The 25,205-nt window shown below is 43.8% G+C and overlaps 1 protein-coding gene across 1 annotated transcript; it reads right to left on the reverse strand.

Annotated features, from left to right (window-relative positions):
* Positions 1 to 10,121: 10,121 nt before the first annotated feature.
* LOC145341516 (odorant receptor 131-2-like) lies at positions 10,122 to 11,081 on the reverse strand. Its single transcript, XM_080186497.1, has one exon. The coding sequence runs from the start codon at positions 11,079 to 11,081 to the stop codon at positions 10,122 to 10,124; it is 960 nt and encodes a 319-aa protein (XP_080042623.1).
* Positions 11,082 to 25,205: the final 14,124 nt, after the last annotated feature.

Genomic DNA, 25,205 nt, shown 5'->3' on the forward strand with positions numbered 1-25,205 from the left:
GTGTTCCCCGTCACTATAGCAACGTGAGGGCAATGTCATAGTCAGTCAGAACATTAAACATTATTCATTGCGATAGGCATTAAATCCATCAATACAAAAATGAAAAATAGAGACAGGCATAAAACAAGCTCTCTGTTTTCCGCTGCTCCTTCCTTTCCTGAGAATAATTGGAATTGTCTCCAGCCATGTTTTCAAACAGTTGGTGTGGAGATATTATTGTCTATATTTATTTCTGAAGTTAATCAAAATTTAGCCATAAACCCAGAATTCCTATCCCTCCACATCAAATATTCTAACAAAGGGCTGCCTCCTCTGGGTAAACACATTTTATTTCCCCCTAGCAGTAAAGAAAGAGCTTTCATTTATGTCATGCCTCGCACAATCCCCCAATCACTTCATAGTGCTGTACAGCCAAATAATTGCTTTTACAGCAACATTATTGTTGGTAAATGTAGAGACCAATTTGTGCACAGCAAGATCCAACTGACAACAAAATGAAATGAGTGTTTACTTATTGATTTTGGTGATGTTTGTTGAGGTCGTGCAGGAGACTGTTTGGAGGGTGGGGGTGGTGGAGTGTGGGGAAAGCTGGCTAGAACACCAGGAGAGTTCCCTGTACTTCATTAAATGGCAACACAGGATCTTTTGTATTCGCCTGAAAAGGCAGGGAAAGTTTTGGCTTAATGTGTCATCTGAATAATGGAATCTCTAACAGTGCAACATTCGCCCACTAATCACCAGTCTCGGGTGTCATTTTGAATTAGGTGCTCGAGCTCTGGAGTGGGACTCGATGCCATAACTTTCTGACCCAGAGCTTTCTATAATTAAGCCAATTTGGTACCTGGAGGCATTGATACACCTCATTTCTCTGCAGCAGTATCTGTAGAGATTTGAACTCCTCAACCCCAGAGTAATAAAATTCTTGTCGAGAAGTAACCATATTGTTAAAAAATCACCAACTCAGAATGCAAACCAACGACGTTTATTTGACAATAAAGATGATATTTGACATTTCATTAGTTGAGGCATGGCATGATACTCAAGTTCAATGCATGTTGGTCTGTGTTTCCTGTGGATCCCAGAACTTCTGGGGTCTTTTTTCCCGATTCCTTGAACCTGATCTCTTGACTTACAAAGTCCTCAAGATTTTAGTTTAGCCAACTTAACTCTAACATACATACAAAGTGTTTTACAGCTTTAAGACTTCAACTTTAGAGGATACTTTTCACATAGTTTCCACTCCATCTTAACTGCTGAAGCTACACACTTCATCGCAGCCTGCATTGTGCTCGCTCTCTCTCTCTCTCTGTCTGTCTCTCTGGGTGAGATTTTATAGCCTCGCTCATCCCAAAGCCATAAAATCCCACCCGAGGTCAACTATTGTCTGCCCCTTGCCCACTCCAATTCCTGTAGTGGGCGGGGCAGTAGAATTCCGGCAACTATCTCTTTGGTGGAAACGGCATTTTAACAGAAATTGTGGATTTTCCAGAATGACTAAGATTGCACTTTACTACTGATTCTCTCAAGCCAGACTTTAACTGACTAAATAGAGTAAACAGTGGTAGGCTTTTCCCTAGCTTGGGGACAACTATTACGAGAGGTCACGATCTAAGGGTGAGGGGGGAGAAGTATAATTTGGATACTAGAGGAAGGTTTTTCACGCAGAGGGTTGTCGGGGTATGGAACGCGCTACCAAGTAAGGTGGTGGAGGCAGGCACATTGGACTTGTTTAAGGTTTACTTAGATAGACACATGAGCGAAACAGGGATGGAGGGTTATAGTAGATGGTATTAAAAAGGGTCAGAGCCTCGGGACGACACTGGAAATGTAATATTACATGTTAATGTTTTGTCTCTTTTAATCCACAGGTGTCGGTCCACCTTGTTGTCAAACGAGGGGCATGCACACGGTGGGTTGTGCGTGGGCTGCTCTTGGAGGTTTCGGGAGTGGCCTAGTACTTCGTGTCGTTGTGTGTGCTTAATCCTGGACCAGTAGATGGGCACCACAACAGCTCAGTGACTATCACTGCTAGCTGTGCAGATACATGGATTTGGGTCTGTGTCTGTGGGAGTTTGCACACTCTCCCTGTGGTTGCGTGGGTTTCCTCCGGGTGCTCCGGTTTCCTCCCACACCCCAAAGATGTGCTCTTAGGCTGATTGGTGTACCAAATTGACCCTACACTATTCTCCCCTGGATCTGGCTACATTAGGGGTACCATTCACATACACACAGGGCAGGGTAGGTGTAGGAAAATGCTTTGTTGAAATGGCGGCGTGGGCTCGTTGGGCCGAAGGGCCTGTTTCCTGTGCTGGGTTGTTCTTTGTTCTTTTGTTCTTTGTTCTTAAATGATTCCTTGGCAGCTAAGTGGTTCTATAATTTTTATTCATTCTCTCTTTAGGCGACTATTTTAGCTCTAGCTATCCTGTCTGTGCTGGATGCACTGATCTGTAACACTGGATTCTCACAGCAATCCCCAGTCCTGCGGCAGTTCCTTTAGCCACTAACTAAGCTTAATGCTAGGTTCTCATGGCAAAGTCCCAACATGTGACAAACACCCATCAACTGGCAATGTCTTACACAAGTGTTAACTTCCCCACAACTGTGTTGCTCCTGGCAAATGGTCTCCCAGAAAATTCCCTGCGCCTAACTCTCTCTCCTGACAAATAAATGCTATATCCCTAACAAAACCCTTGACAGGTGCAAAGATCTCATTGATTTTACCTTAAAATCATCTTTTTAAGGGTATCATTGATTTTTTTTTAATACCCTTTTTACAGGTAGTTTTATATCATTAAACCCAAGTATCTGCACCTGGATCAACACAGCTTGTGACTTCTAACCCAATATTTGCAACACTTGATGAACGGGAAGAGCACTCCTAGTGTCCCCACAATAATTGTATCTCCAACTGGAGATCCTCAGAACAGTCTAGGCCCAAGACCATTCTTCCAGCCAATCAGATTTGCAGCCTTGGAGTTCATTTTCATTGCTGAAGTCTCATTTGTATTTCTGACTTGAAGAACATAAGAACTAGGAGCAGGAGTAGGCAATTTAGCCCCTCAGGCCTGCTCCGCCATTTAATACGATCATGATTGATCTCATCTCAGCTTCAACTCCACTTTCCTGCCCATTCACCAGAGCTCCTCAAACCCTTACTAATTAAAAATCTGTGCACTCATTCCTAAAATTTACTCAATGTCTCAGCACGCTCTGGGGTAGTGAATTCCAGAGACTCAGGATCCTTTGAGGGAAGTTAGTTTCTCCTCATCTCTTTTAATCTGCTACTCTTTATTGTAAAACTATGATGTCTTGTTCTAGCTCACCATTCAAGAGTCCACGTCGACTTTGTCAATCCCCTTCTCATCCTGTAAATCTCTGTTAGATTTTCTCTCACTCTTCTAAGCTTCAGGAAGCATTGGCTTAGACTACCCAATCTCTCTTTGCAAGACAAACCTCTCACTTCTGGAATCGATCTGGTGAATCTCTTCTGAGCTGCCTCCAATGCAATTCCCTCCTTAAGAAAGGGAACCAAAACTGCCCACAATATTCTAAATGCAGTCTTGCTATTGCTTATTTATAGTTTTTGTTTCTTTATTAGTGTCACAAGTTGGCTTACATTAACACCACAGTGAAGTTACCATGAAAATCCCCACATTCTGGCACCTGTTTGGGTACACTGAGGGAGAATTTCACATAGCCAATGCACCTAACCAGCACATCTTTTGGACCGTGGGGGGAAACCAGAGCGCTCAGAGGAAACCCATGCAGACACAGGGAGAAGGTGCAGACTCCACAAAGACAGTGGCTCAAGGCGGGAATTGAAGCCAGGTCCCCTAGCACTGTGAGGCAGCAGTGCTAACCAGAGTGCTGCCATGTCGCTTTCTACAGTAGCAGCAATACTTCACAACTTTTATATTCTATTCCTTTAGCAATAAATTCCAAAATTCCATTTACCTTCCTTATTACCTGCATTAACTATATATTAGTTCTCTGTGACTCATGCATGAGGACACTCAAATACCTCTGTACCGAAGCACTACAAAGTTTCTCTCCATTTAGATAATTTCTCTTCGATTTTTCCTACTAAAATGGATAACCTCACACTTATCCATGTTAAACTCCATCTGCCAAATTTTGCCCCAATTGCTTAATCTAGCCATAACTGTAAATTTCTTAGTTCATTATTGCATCTTACTATCAAACCTATTTTAGTGTCATCTGCAAATTTGGCTATGGTACCTTCTATCCATGCATCCAGGTCATTAATATAGATTGTAAATAGATGGGGTCCCGGGACCGAGTCTTGTGGCACACACTAGTTACAGCTTGGCAACCAGAAAAAGACCCATTTATTCTGACTCTCTGCTTTCTGGTGGTTTGTTAATCCTCTATCCAAGCTAATGATCTATCCCTAACCACATGTGAACTAACCTTGTGTATTAAGTTTTTGCGTGGCACTTTATCTGGAATCCGGATGTACTGCATCCAGCTTTAAGAAAGAATAAGAGAGTCCTTTGGGAGTAAACTCAAGTCACAGTTGGATCTGTTAAGTCTAGATTAACAGTAAAGAGAAGCCAAAGTTACAGTGCTTCAGTCTTCTCATGACCTCGAACTAAATTTGGAAATTTTGTCCTGACTTCTTTCAGTTTGCTTTGACTTCCCAATTTGTCTATTCTTAAGATGAATTGGAGACTTGTACCAGCTTTTTGGCTTAATAATCAACACACTTGGTTTTGGATCACGCACAAGAGTTTCAGCGATTTCTTTCCCTATGTGCTGAAGTGTAAAAGTCAACTGTTTCTTGACATTCAGTTGAATGCCCCCTGGGCCATGGAGTTGTGTGGTCGATGGCTGGAGGAAGTCTAGCTTTAGTCACTGTTCTGTCACTGACGTAATTTAAACTCAATGTCTAATTTGAAGTTTGTTTGATGTTCATTAACCACAATGTCAAGCTCCAATAGCCCCCATTAGACCCTGGAATTTCTCCCAAGAATGGCACTTCATTGTCTTTTGCATCTTCAATTTCTTGAATGTTCACTGGTTCCCTCAATTATAGAAAATCTGATGGAATCTTCTCTAAGATTCCTACAACTATGCAGTGTTGAATTAATTCATCTTTCAGAGCTCCACATTTGTAATTCTCAGCTAGTCAATATAAATGTTAATGGAGGAAGCTAAGCTCTCTCCCAGTCATTGGGAATATCTATTGAACTTCCCTCTTTCTGTGATTGTGTTCTTTTGAATGCTGAACTATGTATCTTAAGAATTATAGAATCAAAGAAGGAGGCTATTCAGCCCAAAGAGCCTGCACTGACAACAATCCCACCTCAGCCCTATTCCTGTAACCCCATGTATTTACACTGCTAATCCCCTAACACTAAGCAGCAATATAGCATGGCTAATCAACCTAACCCGCACGCCTTTGGAGATGTGACTGCTTATTCATTTATCCCCATCTGATCATTATGTCATCTGCACTCTTGCCAATGGCGTAAAGAAAGCTATTGGGCCTGTTCCTGGCCAGGCTTCTCCCTTAGTCCCAGTGCATGTCTGTTCCTGGTAAAACTGTGGTGCCAGTTCTGCCACTTCTTGGCTTGATCCAGACCTCCCAGGTGTTTGAAGCACTCTGGTAAGATTTTCTATACTCTGGCCTTTCTTCAAATTCTGTTGGCATTTGTTCCTGCGCTGCCCTTTCCTTGCAGTCATTTGGCTTGCTGCTTTTTTCAGTTGCTGGGCCACTCACTCAGTGTCTTTACTGCCGCCATCATCTATTATCATTGTTGTGGTTTTCCTTGGTTAAGTTCGATGGAGACTGCTAGAGGCAAGGCTGGCTGTTGGTAAACTTGCATTTTATTATACATTCTTCTATGTATAGAGTCTATGATAAGGCTTAGCATGATGCTTCACATAGGATGATCTGTCGTATACTCTGTTTACTGTGATTTTACACCACTGTTGATGTAGACTATCTATTTATATTAACCCTTCACATTACAATTTTCAGAGGTTAACATGATTGCACTCCATAAACATAGTTAAATATTGAGAAAATGTTCCATAGAATCCCTAGAATCCTACAGTGCAGAAGGAGGAGCCATTCAGCCCATCAAGTCTGCACCGACCACAATCCCACCCGGGCCCTATTCCCCGTAGTCCCATTTATTTACCCTGCTAACTCTCTGACACTAAGGGGCAATTTAGCATGGCCAATGCACCTAATGTTTTGTCTCATTGCTTAAATTCCTGATGGACATCATACACCAAAAGCTTTCTAAAAGCTTGGTGTCACCTAGACACTACTTCATGATTTTCCACATTTTTATTCCTATTCCTTGCAACTTTGAAGGGATCCTGCGTTGGGAATTCCAACCATTCATCAAAATGCTCAAATGGTACTGATATTTTGTCGAAATATTAGCTGTGCTTTTGGCAACCATGGTGATAATATTTTAAACTCTATTCTGGAGTCTACCCAATCTAAAGTAAGGAGACACAACTCCAATTGGTGTAAAGTTTGTCAAAATTCCAGAGGAACAATTGTTAATTCTTTTACATTTTTGATTTCAATTAAGCAGAGAACGAGCATTTGGATTCCAAAGGACGCAGGTTCAGATTTTCTATACCAAGAATTACTGCAAAGCTTGTTATACATAAAATTCTGTCAATTTCCACGGTGCAGGTAATAATCTCAATCTGATAACCACTGACAACAGTCAAAATTTAATTCAATTCAAAATTTAGTTTATTCAAAACTACAGATGCATTTCTGTAAAATTGTCTAATTACAAATATTTAGATCACTGGGAGTATAGAACTAATCCACAGATCGCAGCCAATGCAAGAGAGGTCACTGCTGCTGCAAGGAGGACACCATCAGCTATGTTTCCTTTTACTAGAGAGGACTTGGCAACTTTTCCTTCTCCAGTTTTGAACTCCTTACTTGAGGAAGGACATAAGGTGAAAAGGCGGTGCAGGGAAGCTTTGCTAGATTGATTCCAGGGATGAAGGACTTCCCAAATGAAGAAAAATTGAGTAGTTTAGACCAATACTCACTGGACTTTAGAAAAATGGGAGGAGGTCTAATTGAGGTGTATAAGATGCCAGGGGGCCCAGGCTGGCAGTGTCAAGGTGCCAATGCTCAGGGGGCCCCCTACCTGGCGCCCAATCCTTTGGGGGCCTGTTCACTCCAGTGGGTTCGGGCTGCCAGCTCCCCCCAAGTGAAAAGCTACTGTAACCACCGCTGGAAGTGGAACACTCCTGGTGGTGGGGAGGGGGGAGGAGCAGGGGGGAGATGTTTGAGAGGGAGAAGCTGGAATCAGTATTACAATTAAATAAAGGTTAATTAAATAATATTACAATTAAACAAAGACATGAGGGAGGAGTTGGCCAGAGGAAGGGAGTCCAGCAGGGAAGACAATGGAACAGCAATGGCAGGGGCTTTTGGGGGTTATTCGGGCAGTACAACATAAATTCATTCCAAGGAGGAAGAACCATGCTAAGGGGAGGATGAGGCATCCATGGCTGACGAGGGAAGTCAAGGACAGCATAAAAGCAAAAGGAAAAGCATACAAAGTGGTGAGGATTAGTGGGAAGCCAGAGGATTGAGAAGCCTTTAAAATGAGCAGAGGACAAGTAAAAAAGCAATAAAGGGAGAGAAGATGAAATATGAGTGTAAGCTAGCTAGTAATATAAAAGAAGATGGGAAGAGTTTTTTTTCAATATATGAAAGGTAAGAGAGGCAAACATACACATTGGACCACTGGAAAATGAGGCTGGAGAAGTAATAATAGGAAACAAAGAAATGGCAGAGGAATTGAATAGTTACTTTGCATCAGTCTTCTCGGTGGAAGACACCAATGGGATGCCAGAGCTCCAGGAGAGTTAGGGATACAGGTGAGTGTAGTGGCCATCACTAAGGAGAAGGTTCTGGGGAAACTGAAAAGTCTGAGGGTGGATAAATCACCTGGACCAGATGGATTACACCCCAGGGTTCTAAAAGCGATAGCTGAGGAAATTGTGGAGGCGTTGGTGGTGATCTTTCAAGAATCACTGAAAGCAGAGAGGTAGTTAATGTACACTCCTGTTTAAGAAGGGAGGGAGGCAGCAGACAGGAAATTATAGGATGGTTAGTCTGACTTTGGTCACTGGCAAGATTTTAGAGTCCATTATTAAAGATGAGATCATGAAGTACTTGGAAGTGCAAGATAAAATAGGACTGAATCAGCACAGCTTTGTCAAGGGGAGGTCACGTCTGACAAATCTGATAGAGTTCTTTGAGGAGGTAACAAGGAAGTTAGATAAAGGAGAACCAATGGACGTGATTTATTTAGATTTCCAAAAGGCCTTTGGCAAGGTGCCACAAAGGAGACTGTTAAATAAGCTAAATGCCCATGGTGTTAAGAGTAAGATCCTGGCATGGATAGAGGATTGGCCAACTGGCAGAAGGCAGAGAGTGGGGATGAAGGAGTCTTTTTCAGGATGACAACCGGTGACTAGTGGTGTGTCTCAGGGGTCAGTGCTGGGACCACAACTTTTCACAATATCATTAACGATTTGGAGGAAGGAACTGAAGGCACTGTTGCTAAGTTTGCAGATGATACAAAGATATGTAGAGGGACAGGTCATATGGAGGAAGCAGGGGGGCTGCAGAAGGACTTGGACGGGTTAGGAGAGTGGGCAAAGAAGTGGCAGATGGAATACAATGTGGAAAAGTGTGAGGTTATGCACAATGGAAGGAGGAATGGAGACATAGACTATTTTCTAAATGGGGAAATGCTTAGGAAATCAGAAACACAAAGGGACTTGGGAGTCCTTGTTCAAGATTCTCTTAAGGTTAACGTGCAGGTTCAGTTGGCAGTTAGGAAGGTAAATGCAATGTTAGCATTCATGTCGAGAGGGCTAGAATACAAGAGTAGGGATGTACATCTGAGGCTGTATAAGGCTCTGGTCAGACCCTATTTGGAGTATTATGAGCAGTTTTGGGCCCTGTATCTAAGGAAGGATGTGCTGGTTTTGGAAAGGGTCCAGAGGATGTTCATAAGGATGATCCCTGGAATGAAGAGCTTATCGTATGAGGAGCGATTGCAGGCTCTGGGTCTGTACTTGTTGGAGTTTAGAAGGATGGGAGATCGTATTGAAATTTACAGGATACTGTGAGGCCTGGACAGAGTGGACATGGGAAGGATGTTTCAAAGAACAAAACAAAGAACAACCCAGCACGGGAAACAGGCCCTTCGGCCCAACGAGCCCACGCCGCCATTTTAACAAAGCATTTTCCTACACCTACCTTGCCCCGTGTGTATGCGAACTAGTAGGAAAAACCTAGAACCAGAGGGCACAAGCTCAGGCTAAAGGGACGATCCTTATAAAGCAGAGATGAGAAGGAATTTCTTCAGTCGGAGAGTGGTGAATCTGTGAAACTCTTTGCCGCAGAAGGCTATGGAGGCCAGGTCATTGAGTGTCTTTAAAACAGAGATAAGTAGATTCTTGATTAATGAGGGAATCAGAGGTTATGGGGAAAAGGCAGGAGAATGGGGATGAGAAAAATATCAGATGGATTGAATGGCGAAGCAGACTCGATGGGTCTAATTTTGCTCCTATGTCTTATAGAAATGGTAGCAGGCACGGAGACTTCAGTCCTGGGCCCACGAATGAGATTTAAAATATATGGGAATTAGGTGCTGCATAAATTATGCAGCTGGGTGTTGATTTCTAGCGCGGAGCTGACGGTGCTGGCCGCCCCCCCCCCCCCGAAATATGTTGGACAGTTTGAAACATTCATCTATTTCCTGACTATATTTCACCAACATTGTAGGGAACCTTTGCAGGACTATTAGGAAGGGTTAATTGCTCTTTCAACGTGTTAGTATGTTCCTGGATGCACTGCCTGAAATAGTGGTGGAAGCAGATTCAATAATAACCTTTAAAAGGGGACTGGATAAATAACTGAAGGGAAACATTTGCAAGACGACAGAGAAAGAACATGGCTGTGGAACTAATTGAACTAATTGACTAGCTCTTTGAAAGGGTCAGAGCAGTCAGAATGTGCTAAATAGTGTATGTTTATCCATGATTCTGTTAAACACTGGAATGCAAGGCTGTTAAGAATAGTGATGAAATTGTCAGGGGTTGCAGACATGGTTGTCCTGTGTATTAATCACAGCATCAGTGGCAAGGCTTGCATTCAGCTCAAAAACACGATCATTTCTGTTCCCATTTTTCAATGTGCAGCAGCAGAATCTGGTCTTAGTTAACTTACTTCGAAGTTGTTTGCATCTGAGGCCATAGACCACAGGGCTCAGACACTGAGCCACAGAGAAAATGACAGTATTGATCAGATACAACGTTGTCAGTTTAGGCTTTTTACCGAGTCCTACCGTGATCAAGACAGGAGCAATGAAAAAGCTTAATTGTGCACCGTGAATAAGAATAGTCCTCCGCGCTTGAACGTTTGAGGAAACAAAATGTCCAGCCCTTTTTCCTTCTCTGTATATCAAACAGTAACACAACACAATCAGGATGAAACACAGGAGGATAAATGCAACTCCAATTTGTCTTGAAGCAAAGCCATTCATTGAATTGGGACAGCTGTTGTCACTTTCAAGTAGATATGCCAAAGAGACATTCAGGCTCTGATACACTGTCGACCACAATGAATTCTGCACTGCTAACACCCACATTATTGCAGTTATTTTCTTTTTTGCTGAATCAACAAGTGAATTATATCGCAAAGGCCAACAGATAGCTATGTAAGCGTTCAAGGACATTAGAGTTAAAGTTAGCATAATGCATTGTGCGAATGTTACTTGCGCTGCGAACAAGATCCAGCAAACAATCCTGGGTGAGTTGATACTGAAAAGCCGAAGACCGTGTGTCAGAGTTCCCAATGCAAAATATAGCGAAGCATAAACGAGATGCTGGCAGAGGAAGAAGTATCTGGTCTGACACTTTAACTCCAACTCTTGCTGCACAGTACATATTATTACATGACTGCACGCACTGGTGACAATAAAATCAGTCAGATAAACTGAAGTCTTCACTGCATTAAAAATGTGATCAGAAGTCTCATTGGAGCTGTTCATGACTCTGTTTAACGTTCTTCCCTGTAACCAGGCTGAGCGAATCGTGCAAAGCTATTCCTTCCTCAATTGTAAAGGGCATCTTGTCATTTTGGTTTCTGCATTTCGCTGTGCATTGATGTTATCTGCCTGCAGCTGCAATTCTGTAAAGATCAAGAAGAAAATAATCAATTCGACTTAAAAGAATCAAATTTATCGACAGAAACAATGTTCCTTGTGAGCTGCCCAACTGCTTAGGCATTGAGTCACCCAGGAACTAACAGGCTGCACACAAGCAATATTCCCCTGAAGATGCAAACGTGCAACCGTGGGCCCGATTTTACCATTACCGATGTGAAAATGTGATAAAGTCGGGCGTGAGGCCATTAATGCGATCCGCACCCGCATCTACGCAGATGCCCGCTTTACCAAGGCCTGAAAAAGGCTGCGATCCGTTTCGTGCCCGGCGCAACAGCAGTTTAAATGTATTTGCATGTATTTAAATTGAATTAATGAACTGCCCACCCAACTTTATCAGCATCTCCCCCTTTACCATCGCGTTCGTGCGCCCAGATTCAACGCCAAACAAGTTCAGCAAAGGTCTGTTTTGGGGGCTCCAGCTGCTGAAGAGATAACTTCAGAGCTTCCAGTGGGCTCTCTAACTCAGATTGGTGGTGGTGGGTGGGGGGGATGAGGTGGTTGGGGGAAGGGGGGGCGTGGGTGGGCGGTGGGTGGGAGGCGGGCCAGATCATTCTCTGGTGAGGGGGAGGGAGGATGGAGGCCCGATCATTCAGTGAGGAGAGGGGGGAGGGGAGGGAGGCCAGATTGTTGCCTGGTTGGAGGGGGTGGTGTGGTGGTCAGGGGCTGGGAGGGTTCGCTACCACTCTGTGGGTGATTGGTGGGTGGGAAGTGGGGCGGAGGGTCATGATCAGTCTGGATAACGGATGGATGGGTGGATAAGGGGGACAGTTATGTCGTGGGGCTGGGGGTGATGTCTGTGGGGACCAACGCTCCTGCTTTATCCCGCAAAAAGCAGATAAAGCGGCGCGGCAGCAATGTGACAGCGGCGCGTTTTTCAAATTGTTTTCTAACTGCGCAGGCGCAGTTCAAAGCTCCGATTGTTTTGAGTGTGCTAAGCCCTGCCCACAGCACAATTCAGACCCAAGATTCTTTTTCAGGCTAAGTGCGTATGGGAGTGCCGGAAAGCAGATTTTCAAGTCGGATCTGAATTGTGCCCAGATTCAGCACTTAGAATGAAAGTAGTAATATTAGGCCCCATGTGTGAAGTTTGGTGTCAAGTTTAAGAGCAGCGGGCAGCACAAGAAATGGTTCACACATTGCAATTAGCAGCGGCAGAGAAGATTAATCACAACATGTTTTAAGGTCACTGTACGATTGATGTTTGAACTCATTTTACTGAAGAGGATACGTGGACTGATATCACATCCTCCCAAAGATGCTTTTAAACATAGACGCCAGGACTAAGACACTGAGCCACAAAGAAAATGACAGTATTGATCAGACTCAACGTTGTCAGTTTAGGCTTTTTACTGAATCCTATCGTGACCAAAACAGGAGCAATGAAAACACTTAATTGCACACTGTGAAAAAGAATAGTCCTCCGCGCTTGAACATTTGAGGTGACAAAATGTCCAGGTTAAAACAGAAGAAATGTTCCAGCATACTGCACTGAACTGGAGAATCTTAGTAAGGGGTAGCTCAGGAATGAGCTATTTGTCTTCAGTCAGTTTGGCATTGATTTTATTGAGCAGAAGTGACTGTCCACTGGCCGCACACACGCTATTGTCTAACTCTAAAGTACCCCCCCTCACACCCTCATTAGGATGTACGGGAGAATCAGCTAGAAATTTTGCATTTTGCCAGCAATGGTGACTAAAATAATGAACTACTGCAAATCTTGGTACAAAGCTTCTTTAGAGGGGACAATGAACACACTAGTCATCTCGGTAGTGAAGGGGAGGTAATGATTCAAAAATTCAATCTCCAAAATCATTAGAAATTAATAATGAGTAAATTGATTGTTTGTACAGTCAGAATAAATGAGGCCTCCTGTTCCCTTGTGTGCACAATTCACTGTGTACACACATACACACACATGCATGCAAAAACACGCAGGTAAGCGGGAGTTCTGTTCACAAACAGAGCATATAAAGACACAAACTCAATTTACAAAATAATGGTTGGAACCATTATTTTACCAGTATTAGTGGCTTTTGCTACCAAATACACCTGTTGGGCTTTAACCTGGTGACGTGAGACTTCTTACTGTGTCTCTCCACAGATGTGGAGATGCTGGCGTTGGACTGGGGCAAACACAGTAAGAAGCCTGACAACACCAGGTTTACGTCCAACCGATTTATTTGATAGTAAACTCACAAGTCTGACGTCAGACTTCTTACTGTATCTCTCCACAGATGCAGCCTGACCTGCTGAGTTTTTCTAGCATTTTGTTTTTATATCAGATCTCCAACATCTGCCATAGTTTGCATCTGCAATTAAATCTTTATATAATTTCTGGTAACTTTAGCTACTTGTCTAATAAACAGAGGCATAGCAGAATGCTTTAGTCTCACTGAATGCACATTTTGTGTATCCTGGTCAACCACATGTGTAGAAAATGTCATCAGCTTTTCTTTGTTCACTTATGAGGCATGGGCCAGTATTTATTGCCATCCTTAGTTGCCCTTGTTCAGCTGAGAGGCAACCACATTGCTAGGGTTCTGGAGTCACATGTGGGCCAGACCAGGTAACAATGGCAGATTTCCTTCCCTAAAGGACATTAGTGAACCAGATGGGTTTTTCCAACAATTGATCATGGTTTCATGGTCATCAGTAGATTATTAATTCCAGAGATGTTTTATTAAATTAATATTCCACTACCTGCCGTGGCAGGATTCTGGGAACCTTGGTCCCCAGAACATTAGTTGAATTTCTGGATTAATAGTCAAGGGATAATACCACTAAGCCATCACCTCTGGAGTTGGACAGGCTTAAGTTCCGGGATTTGGATCTTGAGTAGATGGCATCATTGTGATACATCCATGAGGATGAGCGTGACGTGGATAGTATTTTCCAGAAGGCGGTCACTCCACAGTTAAGGGTGGGGGACCATTCATCGACAGACGTGAAAGATCAAGCTGGTAGTCCGAGGGTCACCAGGGTGTATCTCGCACTGTAACCGGTATTCAGTTCTGGTGAGGATGGTGGTTCCTCTGGAGAGTCCATTCAGCCATAGCCAAATCTGCCAATAGTGGGTCAGCTGTGTAGGTAAGCACTGCTGCTTCACAGCACCAGAGACCTGGGTTCAATTTCTGGCTTGTGTCTGCATGGGTTTCCTCCAGGTGCTCCGGTTTCCTCCCACATTGTAAAAGACGTGCTGGTTGGGAACATTGACCCACACAGCCCCGGACTGTGGCAGCTAGGAATTTCACAGTAATTTTATTACAGTGTTAATGTAAGCCTTACCTGTGACTACTAAATAAACTTTTTAGTTTATCTGCACAAAGAATCTAGTCCAGAACAAGTTTAAGTAAACTAGACTGCGACCTGAATCTGACTGGGACCTTCTCGTCTATATGGATAACATTGGAATAGTTTAGGTTAGAGGGTCATTAGATTGGTTCCACTGGTAGGTGCAACATCGAGGGCTGAAGGACCTGTACTGCGCTGTAATGTTCTATGTTCTATGTCCAAGAACACCCCTGGCTCCAGACTGAGCGTCTGGTGGGGAAGCCAGGTCAGCTGATTAAATGTTGTGGGAAGCTGGGCTTGATTGGGGTTAACATGAATTTGAACGGGATGAAGAAATGGTTAAAGCCACAACTGGGATTCGAAAGAGTGGTTGGACAGGTAAAAGGTATTCCAAAAATCTTCCTGATGGAGCCATTTGAACCTCATCGACAGGAAGCAGAGTTCTACATTTGCATCTAAAGATTTAAAGCAATTGGCAATGATTCCAATTTCAGAATTTTATTGATTTCAAATTCCACCATCTGCTGTGTCCGCAGAGCATCACCCGGGATTACTAGTCAAGCGGCAGTACCAATCTAAAATTAAAATTAGTTTTAAATAATAAGAACATCAAAGTTAGTTCTGACAATAGAGGCGTTTTAATGGTATCCTAAAATGAAAACAATGTTAATTCAGTCCTCATACTATAATATTTGATGTCTGGTGAATGAGTTGAATTTATTTTTAAATTGGCTCATCATAAGATCGCTAGTTGATGGCCTTAAAGTACAATGCTAAAATTAACAGGAAATGACGGCTGGAACCAAAGTAATTGCCATTTCATAGTTGCTAATCAATTAAAATGTAATATACCTTATGCCTCATTATGAATCTTTAACAGACTATCTCAATGGAATGGCTTGATTTGTCAATGATTATGTGTTGACAACCGATAATCTTTATTTAATCGCCTGCATAATATTAGCTGGTTGTCTTTGTCTTTCAGCAATTAGCAGTTTCCTGTCCTCCGCACCCCCCCTTACTCCCGTCTCTTGTTAGATAGCTTAGGAGAGGAGGTGCACAAGTTTCCTTCCACGCGACCAGCATTCTTAAGGTGCAATGAACTCCTGGTCTAACCAGACACAATGCTGCTGTAGCCATTGTTAAGGGAAACACGAACAACTTTCCAGTTAACAGTTTACTAGATGTTTGAAATGTAATAAAATGATGATTTTTCATAAACTGTCTCAATCCCCACTGGTATTTTTCAAAGAACAAGGTAGATGTTTCCCTTTTATTAGTTCCTGTTCTTAACTATTTTAACACACAACCACAATAACAAAATTAAACCATTCCATTAGTCACCTTACCAAGCATTATTTTTCTCAAGAAAGCAGCTCACCATCACCTTCCCAAGGGCAACCAGGGATTGGCAATAAATGCTGGTCAGCCATCGACACCCACGGATGAATAAAACAAATATATTTGTTCTCTTTTTTAGCACAACCATGTGGTTTACCTTACTTCTCCAGTTTCCAGTTTCTTCTATGTGATCTTCAGCACATATGCTTATTCTAATGTTCTTCCTTGAAGCATGTTTTTACGATGGTTATTTTTCAAAAATGCATTTTATTGGATTATAAAATGCATGTATCCCGAAGAGTGTCTGTGAAAATTGTCCTACCACAAGCTGCTGGATGCTATTTCAGGCTGGTTTCACGATTAATGTAATGAGGAACCAATCAGAAGAGTTAAGGGATTGTAAGCTCTGACTCTGAAAGTTATATCCGCCTACTCCTTTCCTCTATGATACACTGACCTCAAAACCACTCATTTAAATGATCGCAAATGAACAGTATATAAATGGTGAACATGCTTTCTGAACTTTAGATATTCTTATGTATGTTAAATTATATAAAACACCTATAATACCAGTCAAAAATCATATCACTGTGCAAGGTCCAAAGGTGGATTTTCACTGTATTACAAATACCTTCCCAACTACAGCAACAGTTACCTGGTACTACCACCTCCCTACACATTCTTTAGTCATATCAGATGGAGCAAAAATTAATTCAGTCATCCCTAAATAGAGTCACTTCATTTAAAATTAAAGCGAGCATAACCATAAAGGGTGCAACTCACCTCACCTCAAATCTTCTGGGGCAGTTTGTGTTGAGGCAGACAAATAGATAGTGGGAAAGCTTTGAGCCCTCCTGGCCATAAGGAAACTAAATACAATGTTTAAAACTCACCTTACTGGACACCACGTTAGGGGCAGCACAGTGGTTAATACTACTCGATTCCGATCTCGGATGACTGTCTTTATGAAGTTTGCACATTCTCCCCATGACTGTGTGGGTTTCCTCCAGGTGCTCTAGTTTCCTCCCACAATCCAAAGATGTGCGGGTTAGGTGGATTAGCCACGCTAAATTGACCCTTAGTGTTCCCGGATGTGTAGGTTAGGCGGATTAGCCATGGTTAATGTGTTGGGTTACAAGGATATGGGAAGAGGAGAGGGCTTGGGAAAGATGCTCTGTCATAGAGTTAGTGCAGACTCAATGGGCCAAATGGCCTCTTGTGCGCTGGAGGGATTCTATTCTATGATTCTGGCACCATTCTTTCTGATGTGAAATCTCCATTGTTGAGTCATAAGAACATAAGAAATAGGAGCAGGAGTAGGCCGTCTAGCCCCCCGAGCCTGCCCCACCATTCAATAAGATCATGGCTGATCTGTCGTGGCTCAGTTCCACATTCCCGCCCTCTCCCCATAACCCTTAATCCCCTCGCTTATCAAAAACCCATCAACCCGCGTCTTAAAAATATTTAGCAAGGTAGCCTCCACCACTTCAATGGGCAGAAAATTCCAGAGATTCACCACACTTTGAGTGAAGAAGTTCCTCCTCAACTCCATTCTAAACCGCCCCCCCTTTATCTTGAGGCTGTGCCCCCTAGTCCTACTGTCCTTTCTGAGCAGGAAGAGTCTCTCCACCTCTATCCTATCCATCCCATTCATCATCTTATACGTCTCAATGAGATCTCCCCTCATTCTTCTAAACTCTAACGAGTACAAGCCTAGTTTATTCAGCCTCTCCTCATAGCTCAACCCCCTCAACTCCGGTATCAGCCTAGTAAACCTCCTCTGCACTCCCTCCAAGGCCAAAATATCCTTGCGTAAGTGCGGCAACCAAAACTGCACACAGTACTCCAGCTGCGGCCTCACCAATGCCCTATACAGCTGCAGCAAGACCTCCCTACTTTTATATTCAATCCCCCTCGCTATGAAGGCCAGCATCCCATTCGCCTTCCTGACCACCTGCTGCACCTGCAGGCTGGGTTTTTGCGACTCATGCACAAGGACCCCGAGGTCCCTCTGCACCGTCGCCTGCTGCAGTTTTTCGCCACATAAGTAATAATCCTTCCTACCATTATTCCTACCAAAGTGGACAACCTCGCACTTGCCAACATTAAATTCTATTTGCCAGTTCCTGGCCCATTCGCCCAGCCTTTCTAGGTCCTTCTGCAGACTCTCCACACCCTCCACACAATTTGCCGTTCCACCAATCTTGGTGTCATCAGCAAATTTCGACACCATACACTCAGTTCCCTCCTCCAGATCATCTATATAAATGGTAAATAGATTAAAATGCCAAATTGGGTCCTCGTCAGAGTCTGGCATGCATTTTGTAAAGGGTTGCTACAAGGTGAGGACGGTTGTCCGTTTGCCTGCAGTTTAAAATTGGAGTCAGGCTCATTGGAGGGCAAAAAGATTGAGGAAGTCTTGTCACACCACTTTACCGTCCCAACACTCTGGCTAGTAGCCACCAGATGGAGGAGTTAAAATCGGGGCAACTGTTCTAAAAAAAAACCATGTTGGCCAATACAGTGACAGTTCACATCAGCTTGTTAAGTAATATAAGAATGTTGGATCTGATTACCTCACTCTGACACTATCTTTATTACAGTTGTAGCTAAAACTCTCTTGCTTTCCCACACTGCATGGGGGTAATGACATAGAAGATAACACTGAAGAAATTTGGGATTTTCCATTGTTTTTACAATAAAAGGGGAAGGATGTTTCCAGAAAGTTTCTACCGCAAAAATAAGTGGTATTTTTGAAACCATTATCCCTTTCCAATATCTCCTGACTCACTTTAGCTGATTCACATATCCAGCCAGTACTCCAGCTGTCGGTCTCTGGAACGTGGGGGCTGAATTTTTCTGATGGTGAGCGTTTGCCTCTGACAAGGGCTGTCGGGGAACACATCCCCACTGCTTCCGACTGCCCCAGAGCCACACTACACTACTTTTGAGTGTTGGTTCAGGTGGGATTTTCGCCTTTCGCTCAGGAATAAGCCCCGCCTTATGGAGCTGCCAGCCAATCTGATTGGACAACAGCTCTTCAGTCTCTGCAGCGATAGCACTACAGTGGACAGAAGAGGAGCTGCTCGCCAGAGAGTAAGTGACAAAGGATAAGGTAAGGGGTCACAGGACAGGGAGTCATGATAGGGCGATCGGGGGTGGTGGGGGAGAGGCCGGGGGAGCAGGGTGGTCCGGAGGTCACTGACCCACTGACTGGGAAGGACACTCCAGAGAGAGGAGCGATTCTGGTGGAAGTACCCCCTCCCACCACTGACTTCCTCTTTTGCAAATCACTTCAAAGAGGAACTTAAATCACAGACTGTCAATCAGGATTGTCAACGCTGGGGTACTTGAGGTGCATTCAACCATGAAGGGAAATAAAATTAAACACAGGTGGCTGGAGGATGATGGAAACCCACTGAATCTTTTATAAGGCGCTGTACATTGAACTTGTTACAAATCAAAGGTTTCAAATGCAATGGAGAGGGCTTTAATAACATTTGCTTGTTGGGGAGCCTCAGCAATTTCAAATCAAAGCTGTGGGCGTACAATAGGGCTGAGTGTGCAGCTAGGCAGACTGTAGTTATAGCTCTCTTTGTTGTGATCCTTGGGTGTTGCAGCAGGGTCATCAGCCACCTTTCTACCAGATAATACTCATCCGCCAGTAGCTTGCCATCCACCCATGCCAGTGTCTTGGCACCCGGGAATGACGGAGGATACTTGGATACTGTAAGGAAATTTGTACTCAATATGTAAGCATGTTAGTACTTAGAGAATTTGTACTGAATAATTGTACCTAAACTGGGTATGAAATATGGAATCACGGATAGTATTAGAGTGTCTTCCTTGAAGTAGAATTAGGATGGGTAATCAAGTATAGCTGATTTGTAACCTAATATAATCAAGTGTAGCAAATGTGATCAAAGCAGGAGGCCCAGAGAAGCAGTATAGCAGTTACTTATTAGCAAATGCAAACAGCAGTCACTTGGGGAGACAATGGGTACTATACAGCTGTCCAGCTTAATATATGATTGTAACAAGCAAGAAAGAATAAAGTGAGCATGTTTTTCTTCACATTTGGCCTAAGTCAGCTAAACCACTATTGTTGTACAAGCAGAGTCGTAAAGATAAGGGCAAAGGATGTAACTACCATGGTTTCGAGAGGAAAAGAGATGTAACAATGGGTGACCAATCTCATGCAAGGTAAATAAGGGGTCAGTACAGAAACAATGGTGGCTAAACGAGGTCGCATTGTAAAAGCGAGATAAGAATCTTGAGATATGGAGCTGAAATGTGCATAAAAAGACTGTAAGCCGAGGGCTCTGTGGAGTGTTCCGGACCTCCCGGCTGTATTTCTCTTGTACTGGGAAATAAAGTCTATTGCTTGGAAGATTACAACTCAGACTCTCTGTTTTAATCGGGTTAAATAAGTTGTCGTCTTGGGGAACCACGACAAAATTGGCGCTGCGAGCAGGGTGTTGTGGGAAATCGCCCAGAAAATAGCATCTGGAAGGAGTAGCGGAGACGGTGGTCCGACTGGGGCTGGACATCCCAAAGCCGGCATTCTGACAGCAAGGTGAGCAGACTTATATTGCATGTAAATCCTTGTTGTCGGAAAAAGGGATCTCGAGGCCCAGCGCACCCGGCTCTCTGCTGGTCCTGGATCTCCCCAACCCAAAGAACATCCTGCATAGGTAAAACTAAATTGGGGAAAACATTTTGAGAGACTGAGTCTGATCTGAAGGGTAGAGTTTTGCATGCAAAGCGCGCTGCGAATACTGTGTTGTCTGTGAATGGGTAAAAAGTGCGACGAAGAAAGAACCGAACGCTAATCGATGCAACTAGGTTAAGTCAAGCGGTTTGGAGCGGGATTCCAGGTTACGACTTGCCCAAGGAGAGTAAGTGTAGGAAGGCCTGCCAGTCCGAACCTACCCAGGACCTCGGGAAAAAGACGTCAACCGAGAGGGAGAGAGATCTGTGAGAGATTGCTCTCTTACCTAATACGGTAGTTAAAACTAAGGGGAGGTTATGTGATGAGGGAGCAGAAAGAGTAGAGAGAAGTATGTCAATGGAACTGGGAACCCTGACATAGGCTTTTACTGAGGTGCGGGGTGAACGCTAATAGCAGTTATGTATTTGGAATTGTGCATGACTATATGACTGTTTGAGAGAGAAGGGGATTTGTCATGACATGAGACACCCATCAAATTTATTAGAGGCCAGTGAGCTCCCACCAGTAAAGGGTTAAAAAAAGAGACAAGCAGGCTGACTCTGTATGGTACAGAGAGAGAGAGAGAGAGAGGGTGGAACTGTGTAATTGAGACCCTCAGGTGATGTAATAGGTATAGCCAATCAAAGTGAATTGCTTTAAGTTTACTAAATTATGCAGGGATCGGACAGAGATTTGAATTCTGCCAAGTGGGAAAGGTGGCATTATATTGCATCTTAAAGTTGTAAGGAGAGTTAACCATTTAGGCACACAGTAGATTTGATTTTGTACTTGCCTGTGTTGGTTACAAAGGCAGAGCTGTAGAAATAATTAAACATGTAAATTGCACATTAGAATGCTTTCAGTATTTCTTCGTGCATCTGTGTTCCAAGTGATGTTTTGTTTTATTGTACCAGAATTGTAAGAAGGTGCAAGGGTCTTGATTTAGTGAGGATATTTAATGGTGATAAAAATAAATCTTATTTTGGATTTTCTGAATCAGGCTTTAGTTAATTAAACTGCTGTACTTTGACTCACAATTAGTCTCAGAGGTATCTTTACCTACAAGAATTGGTGCTGAAACCTGGGATCTGTTTATGGGTCCGGTTGAATGGCCACAACCGGAGCTCCGGAATAGATTACCGAATTTAAGGGAGTGAATCAAAGTACAGTAGGTGCTCATCTGTGATGAAAGAGTGTGAGAGTGTGTGAGAGGTCTGAGCTGAGCACGTGCAAATAAGGAGGTGTCTGTCTTTACACCCAGCCTTAGACCAGTTGTTAAGAGGGGTAGCCCCCTATGCGAAGCTCAGAAGTTTGAAGTGAGTGTAAAGGCTAGAAAAGGATGCCTGGGATGTGATGTTCAGATGAGAGTAAGAAAGAATCTGTCTGAGAGATCGCCGGAGTAAAGAAAGATAGTGCCAGGACAGGGGGCTACGGGGAAGTGGATATCGGAACCCCAGTTAGACTTACAAATACTGGCAGGGGAATCACAGGGGAAAAGTGAACAGGGGACTGACCACGGAAAGGCAATACATCGGGTGGTAGTCACTGTGATACCAAACTCTGACAAATTAAACGATAAGAATTACAGGAGCGAGACGAGAGTACAAATAATGGCAAGCAAAGCTAAAACACCAGTGGAAATACTAGGGGACAAGTTCCCAGCCCTCAGGGGGGATATAGAACACATCTCTAAGAAGTGGGCTAAAAGAACAAGTAAGACAAATACACAGTGGCTGGAGGAAGGCACATGGTGCATAGAGAGGTGTGAGGATCAGAAGGGAATGATAAAGAACTATAAAATCAAGGATAGATCGAGCAAAAGAAGGGAGAAGCGAGAAAAGGAGTTAGAGATATTGGCGTTGTTCGAAGAAGAAGGGAGAGAGAGAAGAAGGGCATGGGGGAGGGGTAGGATGCTAATGCCAGTCCAGACTCAGGAGAAGAAGGAGCTGGAAGACCCAAACGTAGCCCCACCCCCATACCTGGAAGGGTCAAATCCTGTAGGACTGTACCCAGTTATATCAGGTACAATGAATTTTGAGGGAGAGTTTGACGTGAAGCAAATGACAAAGGAACAGTGGGCACAGAAGGAGGAAGAAAGGAGACAAGGTATTGAGGAAGAGACTAAGAGGATGGAAGAAAACCTGGATGGGTTAATTCAAAGGAGGAGGCAGTTAGAGGCAGAAGTAAACGCGGTAGAACTTTTTGAATGGGCAAAAAAGGTAATAGAAGGAGAAGGAAACAAGAGGCACGAAAGAAGAGGGACTGGGGCTAGGAAAGAATGCGAGCAGAAAATGGGAGAGGATCTCCACGAATGTGAAAGTGAGATACCACAAGAAAAGATAGAAGGAAAGAGAGTCGGAGTGAGGAAAGAGGAAAAAGAGAAAGAAAGCAGCACAGAGGAAAAATGCTGGGAAGTACAAAGAGGGGGGACAGACGAAAGTTTGGGGGAGCATGGACATGGAAGCACCCAGAGAGAGAAAGAATAGAGGAAGGGATGGAAGGAGGGACAGAAGAAAGTAGTGAAGAGGAGGAGAGACAGTCAGTGTTAGGGGGACGAAGAAAATCAATGCGGAAAAGACACCAACCTGTAAAATATCCAGCAGTGGATCAAAGAGAGAAAGGGATGTTCCCGGTGATTCTGAAGGGTGGCAGACTGCAATATATTCCTTGGTCAGGTCAGGACTTGCCCAATTTAATTAACGAATTACCCAATATTTTGGACGGAGCTGGAAGGTGGATTGGACAGCTGGAGGCTGGAATGATGGGAAAGAGGATGGCGCTGGGTGACATCAAAGCTCTCCTGACAAAAGTGTTAGGAATGGACCAAATGGCTGAAGTAATGAGACGTGCTGGCATCCCGACCGCAGCCTATGACCCGGATGTGGTTGGGACACTAATGGACCCATACCGCCACGACATTTGGCAAGCACTACGGGATATGTACCCCAATCGGATGGATATAAAAACTCTGAGAGGGGAACCGTTGGGTGAGGAAGAGAATGCGGCCGTGTACATAGAAAACCAATTAAGAAGGTGGAGAAGGGACACGGAGAGGGACATTCTAACAGATCCACTAACCAACTCCATGTTCCGAGCCGCAATCCTAGAAGGCCTGCCGACTTCAGCTAAGGCAAGACTGGAAGAAGTGGTGGGCCTGGATTCGAAAAACTACCGAGAGTTTGTGGATTATGTTGCCCATGCAGTGGAGAGACACCGCAGGGAGGAAAAAAATGCAGACAAACAGTTGAAGGAGATACAACGCAAACTCCTGCAAGCCCAGCTGGAAGAAATTAAAAGTAAGGAAAAGCTGAAAGTGAAAGAAGACCCCACACTCAAGAAAATAGCACCGATGGTGGTGAACCAAAAGACAGAGGAAATACCTGCACCGATGCTAGGGAGGAACGGAGATGGAGGCCAGCCCATCATAACCTACAACATTTCTGCCTTCCCGCTGTCCATGAACCCAGGAGGCTATGGCTTAAATTATCAACACCCTTATGCTTCACAAAATCAGACTGACTGGAATAGAAATGGGAAAGGACAAGGAGGTGGTAGACCACCCTATCAGAATCAGAGAGGACAGGGACAGGGAAATCAGCAGCTTCTAAGGCAGGGACTGCCGCCTGGCCCTCCAGGCGTATGCTGGGGGTGCGGGGAAGCAGGACATATAAAAAGAAATTGCCCACAGAACTCTCACAGGCAGGGAGAAAACCAGCAGCAGATAGGCCAGCAAATGCCGTTGAATAACACTCCCGTGCTGCAGGGACCTGTGAATTTTCAGAGCTCCCTATAGGGGGGCCCTGAGAACCCTGAAATGGCAGGACAGTACGTACAAATAACAGATACAGCAGATCAGGAACCCATAATTAGTGTTAGAGTAGGAGGGGTTGAGGTCCCCATGATGATAGACACCGGCGCCACGTGTACGTGCATACAAACAAAATATGCGAATCACCTACCATTATCAAACCAGTTTGTGAAAACTGTGGGGTTCTCGGGGAAAGTAACGTTAACTCAGCTGACAACGCCGGTACCTGTCACCGTTGGAAGCAAAACTACTCATGTACCTATATTAGTGTGTGATAGAATGCCATTAAATTTATTAGGAAGAGATGCAATCCTAAGTTTAGGACTAAAATTAGAATGTACAGAACAAGGAATTGATTTGACGGGAGTGTATTTACTCGGAGTACCAGGAAAGGAAGGGGTTAATGTGTACTGGTTGGGAGACATAGAGGAGCAAGTTAAAAAACAGGTATGGGAGGTTTGGGGGGAGCTGATAGACACTTGGGTTCCACAGGCCGAATGGCCAAGGACAGAACTACACAGCACAATGATATTTGATGAAGAACAGAAACCCGAGATACAGGAGAAATGGGAAAAGGAGGCAGGACGAGAACAGGAAATAAGGTCAGAAAGTATTTTAGTTGGCCCAGAGGGAGCAGCCCTCACGGTTGTTAGAGATGAATGGGTTAACAAATGGTTCTCTGTACCTGGAGCAGAACCACATGTTACACTGAAAGTGAATCCGGGACACAGATCAAAGGACCTAGGACCAATGGTGCTGAGAGCACAAGAATTAGAATTTGTTCGGACAGAAAACG

The sequence above is a fragment of the Carcharhinus amblyrhynchos genome, chromosome 3 (assembly GCF_965287045.1).
Source record: "Carcharhinus amblyrhynchos chromosome 3, sCarAmb.v2.hapA, whole genome shotgun sequence".
In the NCBI taxonomy this organism is placed as follows: Eukaryota; Metazoa; Chordata; class Chondrichthyes; order Carcharhiniformes; family Carcharhinidae; genus Carcharhinus; species Carcharhinus amblyrhynchos.